At 36.4% G+C, this 12,436-nt stretch overlaps 1 protein-coding gene across 3 annotated transcripts in view; it reads right to left on the bottom strand.

Annotated features, from left to right (window-relative positions):
• LOC309643539 (uncharacterized protein) overlaps nt 1-12,436 on the bottom strand; it is a 412,666-nt gene that overhangs the window by 145,417 nt on the left and 254,813 nt on the right. For all 3 annotated transcript variants that reach the window (XM_082426315.1, XM_082426314.1, XM_082426316.1), the window contains exon 6: nt 196-286. In XM_082426315.1, the coding sequence (XP_082282441.1) occupies nt 196-286 (91 nt within the window). The remainder of the gene's footprint in view (nt 1-195; nt 287-12,436) is intronic.

Consider the following 12,436-nt stretch of genomic DNA (forward strand, 5'->3'; position numbering starts at 1 on the left):
GGAAAAAAGAAGAGAATGTCTGAAAACTCATAACCTCAAATCAATTTTCATTTGCTTTGGTAGCAGAATTCACATTATCTATGCAGCCTGAAAAAAAAAATATTAAAGATTAAGGTAGACTAAAGTAGCTCTTGATTTTATAGTGTCCCTTTGGCTTGCAGAAGCAGATGAAAATTCTATCTATAGAGGTGTTACCTTTGGGACTTCCCTGGTGGTCCAGTGGTTAAGACTCCATGCTTCTACTGCAGAGGGCATGGGTTCCATCCCTGGTTGGGGCACTAAGATCCTGCATGCCATGAAGACAAAAAAAAAAAACAGTTACCTTTAATCCAGGCCTCATAGTCTTTCCACAGAGAGAGTTCCAATGGTTGTGAGCTCACAAATAAAAATCACAAAACACATAAGGAACCAACCCACCATGAACAAGAGTCAGCAGAATAGCCAAGAAATTCAAACTTCAGAAATTGCTGGTATTGGAATTGTCAGATATTGAATTTTTTAAAATATGAGCTTAATGTGTTTAAAGAAAAAAACATATTGAAAATTATAAGTAAGAGATTATAAAAAATGGACAGGGTTTTTCAAAAGTAAAATGTTACTTCTAGGAATGAAAACTATAATAATTAAGATTAGAAACTCAATTGTCAGGTTAATCGTCAAATTAGAGCTGAAGAGAGAAGCCATGAACCAGAAGATAAAGCTGAGTACCCATATGCAGCAAAGGGAAACAAAGGTTGACATAAAAAAGAGGTCAAAGGACTTGGAAGGGAGAGAGAGCTGTTTAATAGGACAGGCAAAAGAGATAATCAAGAGTATGAGGAGATGCAAGAGAACTGCTAGAATTGTGGAAAGGCATAAATCCTCAGATTCATGAGTCACAATAATGCCAAGAAGGACAAATGAAAATAAATCCCTACCTACACACATCATGAAAAACTGTAGCACAACTGAATTAAAGAGGTCTTAAAAGAAGCCAGAGAGAAAAGAGAGATTATCTACAAATGAGCAATTTAAATGACTGCTGACATCTTGAGAGTAACCATGGAAGGCAGAAGGTTATAGAATAATACCTTCATTATGTCAAAGGATAATAACCCTCAGCCTGGAATTGTATACCCAGCAAAAGTATCTTTCAAGATAAGCATGATGAAGATATTTCAGAAAAACAGAAAAGGAAAGAGTTTACCACCAACAGATGCTTACTAAAGGAGCTTCTAAAGGAAGCACTCTAGGACAAAGCTCCAAAGAAAAATAAGAAATGCAAGATGAAATACTGAGAGAAAATATAGTAAACATATTGGCAAATTCCATAAACACTGACTGCAATGATAACAATGTGTAATTTGTAGCAGTTTAAAAAGACAGAATAGACAAAAATAATAGTACAGAATATGGTTATCAAAGTTAAAGTGTTCTAAGGTCCTTGTATTGTTCAAGAGAGTAAAGAGGTAATTACCTTTAAACATTGTTAAGTTAAACATGCATGCTAAAAATTTTAAGTAACCACAAAATTAATAGAAATAGTAAGCACAATTAAAAACTAGAAGAAAAAGTAGAATGGGGGGAAAAAAAACAGGCTAATACAAACCAATCCAAAAGAAATCAAAAAGGAACATACAGAAAACTAGACAGAGAAAATGAAAGTTAAGATGGTAGAGATAAATTCAAAAGCAATAATAATCACTATAAATGAAAAATTGCTAACACAAAGAAAACCAAAAGACTGGAGGCATTACTATACAATGATAAGAGAGATGATCAGTTTTCATATAGAAAAAAATGAAATTGAGTCAGCACCTGTATCAGTTAACTATTGTCACAGAACAAACCACCTCAAACTTAGTGGCTTAAAGCAGCAATGGTTTATCACTGATATGTCTATTAGTCACCTGGGATTCAGTTGACATCAACTGGGCTCAGCTCATGCTGCTTGACTGAGGTAGCTCTCCTTCTCTTGGGACTAGTGGACTAGCACAGACATGTTCTTCAAATAGCATTGGAAGAAGGAGAAACACACAAAGTCTCTTAAGGCCTAGGCTTGGAACTGATGTCTCTTCTGCACATTCTGGTGGCCAAAACAAGCTGCATGACTGATTCCCAAGTCAAGAGCTGGGGAAATACCATCTGACTTTGTCCAAGGAACTTGAAGCCACATAACAAAGGGGATATAGGGAGGGGTAAAGAAATGGGACCAATAATGCAACCTACCACAGCATGTGAAAGCATTCACAAAAATCAATTTCAGATGTTACCATTAAAGGGAAGCAGTGGGTAAAAGTCACAGATGGAGGGAAGGCATTTTCACACATAAAACCAACTTAACATCAGTATCCAGAATATATAAAGAACCCTCCTTGGAATAAAAAAAGAAAGGAGGAAGGAGGGAAAGCAGAAGGGAAGGAGGGAGGGAGGGAGAAAAGGAAAGAAGAAAGAAAAAGAATAATGAAAGGATAGACAACCCAATAGAAAAAAATGTTCAAACGATATGAAAAGGCATTCTGCCAGTAATCTTACGAAAAAGATCTCACCTCATAAGTAATAAGAGAAATGCAAAATAAAACCTCAATGAGGTAACATTTTACAGCCACTAGTAGTTTTAAAGTCTGATAATACCAAATGTTAACAATAATCTGGAGCAACAGAAACTCTTAAACACTGCTGGTGGGAGTATAAAATGGTACAAACCATTTGGAAGACAATTTGGCTTTTTTTAAAGCAGAAAATATGCCTACCTTACAACCCAGCAATTCTAATATTAAGAATACATTTTTTTGCACATAAGCACCAGGAGATATGTACAAGGTTTATGGTGGCATTTTTTTTTGTAATATCAAAAACTGGAAACAACAGAGGAATGAATAAATAAATTGTGATATGGCCATAGAGAAGAATACCATACATGCATTAAAAAGGAAGCATCAACACTGATGCTTCTCAATGAATAACGTTTAGTTTTTTTTTTAAAAAAAGGAAGCTACAAAAGAATTCATGAAGTATGATTTTAGTTCTAAATCATGCCAAAAATATGCAAAATTAAATAATATTTTATTTAGGAGTTGTCCGTATGTGATAAAAATATAAAGAAAATAACAAAATTAAGGAAATCTTTTACCTCCAGAGAGAAGGAGAAATATGATAGGAGCTCATACAAGCTTTAAAAGTTTTGGAAATGTACTATTCTTAAACTGGGATGTGAGTACAGGATTACTTGTTTTATTTTTATTATTCTTCAAACAGTATATGTATGGTATTTACATGTTCATTTGTACAAATGATATAGTTAATTTTAAAAATAAAAGTTAAAGGTTTAAACTGTATGTCAAAAATGTCACAAACATTAAAAGGCAAATGACAAAGTAAAAAAATCTTGTATGTATTATAATAGACAAAAGTTATAACATTTTAAAAATCCTACAAATAGATTTAATACAAAAATAGGCTAAACACTGAAACAGACATTCCATTAAAAAATTATAGATGTACACGTAAATACATTAAAAATGCATTTCAACCTCACTAGTAATTAATGAAATAGAAATCAGAGCAACCGTGTGATGCCATTTTCAACTGTGAAAACATCAAAAATTAAAAAGAAAAGGATAGTAAGGAATAAAAGATCATTCATATTCAACAGGAGAGACTATATATTGATGTACTATTTTGTGGGAACAATTTGGCAACAGATATCAAAAGCCTTATTGTGTGCTTATCCTTTAACCTAGGAATCATGCCTCTAGAAATTCATCCTAAGAAAATAAACAACCAAATGCATAAGATTTATATATAAGGATTTATGATTAGTAAACTCTTTATAATAATAATATAAACTTGGAAACAATTTAAATGTCCAATAATTAGGGATTGGCTAAATAAATTATAGCAATCTACACAGCATCACCTTAAGCAACCATTAGATGATAGCACAGATACCTAACTGTGAATAGGAAAATGTGTTGATAATAATATTAAATAGGGGAAAGAACAATTGCAATATAAGTAGGCACAGTATGACCCCATTTTATACACATATTATATATATATTAATATATATGTGTGTGTATGTATATAGATAGAGAGATATTAAAAGATATCCAACAGAATGAAAATGTTAACACTTGTTACCACTGGGTGTAGGATCTGAGGTAATTTTATATCTTTTTGCTTGTCATTATTTTCTGTAAGAATCATGTATAATGAATAAGTTTTTTAAAAATTTAAATGTATTACTTAGAAAAATTATATTGTGTGTAAACAATACCAGAGATAATAAAATTATAACTTCTTTAAACTTCACATTTTTCTTTATGGTGAATCTGGCAGTTTTCAAAGGGAAGATGCTGAGGCTCAAGAAGAAGTACTGTGGAATCCAACCAAGACTATTCAACTACAGACAATAGAAGTCTCTAGTGAAATGATTTTTATATGCCCTATTGTAATGTGGCCACAATTTAATACAACAAAGTAAGGAAGTCATAATAATTAAAATCAAATATCAGGGGAAAAATTAGAAAATCTGCAGAATTTTAAAAATTTTTGAAAAAGTTATCTAGAGTTTGGCAATGGTATACATTACATATGAGAACCCTACATATAGGATGAGAAATTTTTTAGGTTATAAATTGTTTATACATTGTGCTTCCATTATGGGAGTTTGATGTATCCCTTGACATTATACAGTTAATAATGTAATGAGAAGAAAAACAAAAGGAACCTAAGAGACCATGGGGATTAGCAACAGGACCTAGGGACTTTCACCTCTAGTTCATTGTTTGGACTTTAGCCTACATCAACAAATGACTAAGAATTATAACCTACACTTCATTCCCAGTGGTTACATGGTCCCCCTTGCCTGGAGAAAAAGTATTCAATCCGAAGAGCAACCTCCTGAGGTGGCACTGTTACTAGGACTCTGCAAACACTGTAGAAATTAAAGCTTAATCCTGATTTTTACTTATTCTCTAAATAATTACACATGTATTAAAAGAGGACATGAGAAAGTAAAGAATTCAGGATACAAGTAGCTTAAATTTCAAGTAAAATTATCCAGTCTAACTTTCACAAAAGTGCTGGTAAGTTTTCATTAACACTAAACCATGCTGTAATTAGAAGACAAACTTGATGAATCCAAAAATATTTTAAATTTCACTTCAAATTTGATGCCCTAGCATCAAAAGTCCAAGATTTCCGTTACATTTAAAGCATGGTTTAAACCTCTCAATGAGTGCCTCCCAGTAAGTACCCCCAACTCATATATTTTATATTTTCATGGCAAAATATTTTCCCAATAGAGTTAAGAGTTTTCTATCAGATAATGAACAACTATGCCGCAACTTGCTAACAAATGTTCTTTACGGTGAAGACCCAGTTAGTTGTGTCTGTTTGACTCATGCTGGCTTTCATTCAGAAACTGAATTTATGTGGCAAGACCTGTTCTTTTCTAGAGATATGACTGGTGATTGAATAATGCTGAGTATACGTGGCTAAGATCCCAAAATCTGACAAATTGGATTACTGCTTGTAGATTTAAATTCCAGCTGAGAGCATCTCACAGTTCCCAAGGGCCATAACAACTGTAATCATAAATGTTATTTATTCATGACTAAATAAGACAAAATTAGGTAGGGGGTTAGAGAGGCAGAGGTGGGAGGTTATTGGAAGGATAAATCTGTCAGCTATTTAGGTTAAATATAACATTCAGAAGCAGCTCTTTCAGATATAAAATGATTTGGCAAATTTCTAACAGGAGATTTTTTTTTCGGTAATTCTTACCAAACACAGAGGCCCAAATATCTTTTTACAGTAACATTATAGAGTGATAGCCCTCAAAAATTCACTTGTTTCAACCCCCTTTCCAACCCCAACTTCTGAAGAAAGTTTTACAATCAGAAAAGAATAGGAAAAAAGACAAAACCAACTAAAGCTACTTAAAAGAAATATGTTACTGAAACTAAGTAGATGCTGCCTGATCCCAGCTGTTGGCTTTTTATTTTTTCTCAAAATCACATTTCAGATTTGAAACGTGAAAATAAACTATGCTCAGAGTACCAGGTGCTCTTTAAAAATAAAATATTGCTGGAGTGGGGGGGAAGTAAGGGAGGACTTAATAGTCTGGGAAAAGCCTGTAATAAATAACTAAACCCTTTCCAGGCTTCTAGAAATTCTGAAGACCAGGGACCAGCCTGAAAACACAATTACCACAGGAGGATTCAATTAAACATACTCTAGGTTCTATGGGATAACATGACTCCATTTGGGTAATATAAATGCTTTGACAGCTGGGTTAAAAAAAAAAAAGGGATGATCTGTTCTTTAGCTACTCATGGATGGCTTTAGAATAGATGAGATTCCTGACTTTGGTTATGTGTACCACAAGCCCCATGCACGCTGAGTATTTTAATGACAAATAAATCTTAAGCTGTTCGTATGACAACAGGTAGTTGGATCATATAAGAAACTACACAAGGGGATTTTTATTGAATATTTCTACTTAACATTTCTTTTTCCCCATGGCCATAGTTAATTTAGACCCATCTCTTTCTTTCTTTTTTTTTTTTTTTGTGGGAAGACTGTAGATTGACCCTTCCTTTCTTAAACAGTCAGTTTTCTGACAGTCATTCATATGTTCTAATAAGATTCTGATTATGGACAACCAGTGGATTTTTGAGTGGTTTAATGCTCTCCTGAGATGGAAAAGCAATAAAATACCTTAGGTAGAACAGCTATCTAAAATACACCAAGGTAATAATCCATTTTTTGTATATGTTAATAATAGCACAGACTCACTCTTGAAGAGACATGTGCTTGGTGTCCCTTTTCCTGGATGTGCCCCGGGGCAGCCATGGCCCCTAATAGTTCCCTTATGACCAAGAGCATTTGCCTTTAGACATATTTTCCTGTGAAGAGTTAAGTCTGTTTAGGTACCAAACAGATAAACAGTGAATAGTGTGTGTTGATTAGTTGAACAATGGACAGAAAGCTAAATGCTTCCTTAACAAGCAGGCCCAGATCAGTCGCAGGTCTCTAGACCTCAGCTTCCTCATCTTTACACTGCAGACAATAATAGGTCCTACCTCATAGCGTTGCTGGGAAGATTAATTCACACCTCACAAACAGCAAGACTCAAAAATCGTGTCCTATTGCTAGATCACAAAGGCACACAAAGAGAAAATTAAATCACTTAGTTGTAGGAACTTTTTGCTTTGTTGGTTTTCAAGAATATTCTTGACTCATTAACATTTGTTTAAAATTTAAGTGTGTGTTTCTCCCTTCAATAGTCTACTTCTCCACTTTTCTTGATAAATTTCAAAGTAGAAGCTTTAAATACTTACATTGAGATTCTTTATCTAGGTATTATCTATTATGGAGAAATCAGGGCAGACCCAGATTTTTGTTGGTTTGAAATGTATACAATTTGGGGACCCTCTTTCTGAAAAAGAATATGAAATTATGAATGCAAAATTAGGTACAGGGTCTTAGAAATTTGAGATACAAAATTGGATATGGGGCTGTACAAGTGAGGGGGCTCTGAAGTTTCATTAACTTCAAGGTAAACCCACCTCTGATAGCAGTTTTAACATCAGAAGCACCATCTACTAATTTCATTTTTAATGCTTACAGCCTGAAAAAAAATAATTTGTGCTGAAAGAAACGCAACATGGAACTTAGACTACAGATGGGCTGCTTTGCATAATATTATGAAAGCAGAATTCTTGTTACTTAAATAATTTTACATGTACAAAAGAGCCAAAGAAATCCTAGAGCCAGTGTCTTTTATAATGTCAAGAATTCTTGTGTGAAATGAATAAGCTATTTTCAAAAATTAGATTCTTGTGACTTGCTTTGTTTATAGCAGTAACTATAGCTACTTTTAAGTTCTCTCAATTAGTCACTATGAGATAGAACTTTGTAGGAACTTATCAGATCTCAGATACACCATAATTCTTAAGTAGAAGACATTAGCCTTGATCATAAAAAAAAAAAAACTCTTCTTTTTAGAGGAAACAGTTTTATCACCTAACATTATTTTCTTCACAATACTCTTGGAAAATAAAATTAGCATACGTCAAGAGAGGTATATGATAGTAAACCTAGCATCTGTTATTGTAGCCAACCTGTAATTCCAGACTAATCCTATACATTTAATGACAGACAAACTTCAAATGTTCCATAAATCGAAATAACTTCTTGACTTGACAGCAGCCACTGTCTCTACTTCATTATATTTTATTCACTCTTCAACCTGCTGCAGTCTGGTTTCTACTCCCACACCTCCCACTAAACTGCTCTCTTCAAGGTCAAATATGATCTCTGTTTCTAAATCCAGTTGACATTTTTCAGTTAGAGACAAATATACTTGAAACCCACTTATATAGCACCATGTAGCCCAGGTTGCTTAGTGTGGCAGACAAGGGCCTCCAGACCCAACCCCAGGTTATCCCTCCAGCTTCAACTCCCTTTCTCACCCCTAATTGATCTCTTGACTCCATTTATACTGCAGTGCTTCCAGCTCCCTTGGAGGCTCTCTAAGCCTTAGTGAAGGGCCATTTCCTCCCTTGTCAGTGACTAACTTGATTTATCCACCAGGACTGCCTTAGATGTCCCTCCTTTGGGGAAACAAATCTTCCTTGGCCTCCCAAGTTGGGGCTAATTGCCTCTTCCTTGTACTCTCTGTGCTGCCCCATCACATTGCATTATAAATGCCTGCTTAGATGTTTGACACCCCTGCAGACTATAATATCCTTAGGGGCATGGTGGTAAACCAATGCTTAGTACACAGGGTGTGTTCTACAAATATTTGTAGAAAAACTGAGGGACTAATAAAATTTTTAAAAACAAACAATTCGTAAAATAAATAATACACATCCACACACACAAACCATCCAGATGATTTTACATGGATATTTGTCTTAGTTTTACTTTCCAGTCATAGGATTCAATTATAACAACCAAATGTATTTAATAGTTTCAAATAAAGTGCAATACCAGTTAATCAGCACATAATCACCTAATTAAATCTAACCACCAAATTAAACACTGGTATCTCTGTATGGCAATAAAACCAATAATTTAGTCTACATTACTGCCCATAAATGGTTTGGCTATTAGGTTTATATTTCACAGAATTTACTGATTTAACAGATTACTTGAAGAGCATATAGTCACTGGCTTTATAGTGATTTTATGATTTAGGAACAGTCTATTACTAGGTTTCAAATATACGACTAAGAGTTTTCGCATGTTAATATCATTTCCACAAATTGGAAGTTAGTCAGACTTAATGCATTACCACTTACAAATAATGGAAATACATGTTCACTTCCATTTGCAAAGGACTTTTGAGTTTGCATGTATCTTAAACTTTCTATGAGTTTTAAAATCTCACTGTTGTCCAAATGAAATAGTGAACCAAAAGAATAAGACATAAGTCCTTGGAGGAGACCTTCAAGATGGCGAAAGAGTAAGACGTGGAGATCACCTTCCTCCCCACAAATACATCAGAAATACATCTACATGTGGAACAACTCCTACAGAACACCTACTGAATGCTGGCAGAAGAACTCAGACTTCCCAAAAGGCAAGAAACCCACGTACATGGGTAGGGCAAAAGAAAAAACAGAGGCAAAAGAATAGGGACGGGACCTGCACCTCTGGGAGGGAACTGTGAAGGAGGAAAAGTTTCCACACACTAGGAAGCCCCTTCACTGGCGGAGACGGGGGGTGGGCGGTGGGTGGAAGCTTCAGAGCCACAGAGGAGAGTGCAGCAATAGGGTGCAGGGGGCAAAGCAGAGAGATCCCCATACAGAGGATCGGTGCCGACCAGCATTCACCAGCCCGAGAGGCTTGTCTTTTCACCTGCCGGCAGGGACGGGTGGGGGCTGGGAGCTGAGGCTCGGGCTTCGGTGGTCAGATCCCAGGGAGAGGACTGGGGTTGGCTGCGTGAACACAGCCTGAAGGGGCTAGTGCGCCACGGCTAGCCAGGAGGGAGTCCAGGAAAAAGTCTGGAATTGCCTAAGAGGGGAACTATTGTTTCAGGGTGCACGAGGAGCGGGGATTCAGAGCATGGCTTAAATGAGCTCCAGAGACGGGCGTGAGCCGCGGCTATCAGCGTGGACACCAGAGATGGGCATAAGATGCTAAGGCTGCTGCTGCAGCCACCAAGAAGCCTGTGTGCAAGCACAGGTCACTATCCACACCTCCCCTCCCAGGAGCCTGTGCAGCCCGCCACTGCCAGGGTCCCGTGATCCAGGGACGACTTCCCCGGGAGAACACACGGCACGCCTCAGGCTGTTGCAATGTCACGGTGGCCTCTGCTGCCACAGGCTCGCCCCGCATTCCGTACCCCTCCCTCCGCCCGGCCTGAGTGAGCCAGAGCCCCCTAATTAGCTGCTACTTTAACCACGTCCTGTCTGAGCGGAAAAACAGACACCCTCAGGTGACCTACATGCAGAGGCAGGGCCAAATCCAAAGCTAAACCCCAGGAGCTGTGTGAAAAAAGAAGAGAAAGGGAAATCTCTCCCAGCAGCCTCAAGAGCAGTGGATTAAATCTCCACAATCAGCTTGATACCCTGCATCTGTGGAATACCTGAATAGACAACAAATCATCCCAAAATTGAGGCGTTGGATTTTGGGAGCAACTGTAGACTTGTGGTTTGCTTTCTGTATTGAATTTGTTTCTGGTTTTACGTTTATCTTGGTTTGGTATTTAGATTTTATTATTACTGGTAGATTTGTTTATTGATTTGGATGCTCTCTTCTTTTATATATATATATATACATATATATATATATATATATGTATATATATATATATATATATATATGTTTTTTCCTTTTTCTCTTTTTGTGAGTGTGTATGTGTATGCTCCTTTGTGAGATTTTGTCTGTATAGCTTTGCATTTACCATTTGTCTAGGGTTCTGTCTTTCCATTTTTTTGTTTTTGTTTTTGTTTTTTTTGAATACTTTTTAGCACTTGTTATCATTGGTGGATTTGTTTTCTGGTTTGATTGCTCTCTTCTTTCTTGCTTTTTTTTCTTCTTTTTTTATTACATTTTAATTTTTAATAATTTTTTATTTTAATAACTTTATTTTTAAATGTTATTTATTTTTCTTTCTTGCTTTCTTTTTTCCTCAGTTTTCTTCTGAGCCATGTGGCTGACAGGGTCTTGGTGCTCCGGCCGGGTGTCAGGCCTGTGCCTCTGAGGTGGGAGAGTTGAGTTCAGGACATTTGTCCACTAGGGACCGCCCAGCTCCACGTAATATCAAATGGCAAAAGCTCTCCCAGAAATCTCCATCTGAACACTAAGACCCAGCTCCACTCAACGACCAGCAAGCTACAGTGCTGGACACCCTATGCCAAACAACTAGCAAGACAGGAACACAAGCCCACCCATTAGCAGAGAGGCTGCCTAAAATTATAATAAGGTCACAGACACCCCAAAACACACCACCAGATGTGGTCCTGCCCACCAGAAAGACAAGATACAGCCTCATCCACCAGAACACAGGCACCAGTCCCCTCCACCAGGAAGCCTACACAATCCACTGAACCAAACTTAGCCACTGGGGGCAGACACCAAAAACAACAGGAAGTACAAACCAGCAGCCTGCAAAAAGGAGATGCCAAAAACAGTAAGTTAATCAAAATGAGAAGACAGAGAACTACACAGCAGATGAAGGAGCAAGGCAAAAACCCACCAGACCAAACAAATGAAGAGGAAATAGGGAGTCTACCTGAAAAAAATTCAGAATAATGATAGTAAAAATGATCCAAAATGTTGGAAATAGCATGGAGAAAATACAAGAAATGTTTAACAAGGACCTAGAAGAACTAAAGAGCAAACAATGATGAACAACACAATAAATGAAATTTAAAATTCTCTAAAAGGAATCAATAGCAGAATAACTGAGGCAGAAGAACAGATAAGTGACCGAGAAGAGAAAACAGTGGAAATAACTACCACACAGAAGAATAAAGAAAAAAGAATTAAAAGAATTGAGGACAGTCTCAGAGACCACTGGGACAACAATAAATGGAACAATATTCGAATTATAGGGGTCCCAGAAGAAGAAGAGGAAAAGAAAGGGACTGAGAAAATTTTAGAAGAGATTATAGTTCAAAACTTCGCTAATATGGGAAAGGAAATAGTCAATCAAGTCCAGGAAGCACAGAGTCCCATACAGGATAAATCCAAGGAGAAACACGCCAAGATACATATTAATCAAACTATCAAAAATTAAATACACAGAAAAAAATATTAAAAACATCAAGGGAAAAACAACAAATAACAAACAAGGGAATCCCCATAAGGTTAACAGCTGATCTTTCAGCAAAAACTTTACAAGCCAGAAGGGAGTGGGAGGACACATTAAAAGTGATGAAAGGGAAAAACCTACAACCAAGATTACTCTAGCCAGTATGGATCTTATTCAGATTCG

Source organism: Balaenoptera physalus (assembly GCF_965194825.1).
Source record: "Balaenoptera physalus genome assembly, chromosome: 15".
In the NCBI taxonomy this organism is placed as follows: domain Eukaryota; kingdom Metazoa; phylum Chordata; class Mammalia; order Artiodactyla; family Balaenopteridae; genus Balaenoptera; species Balaenoptera physalus.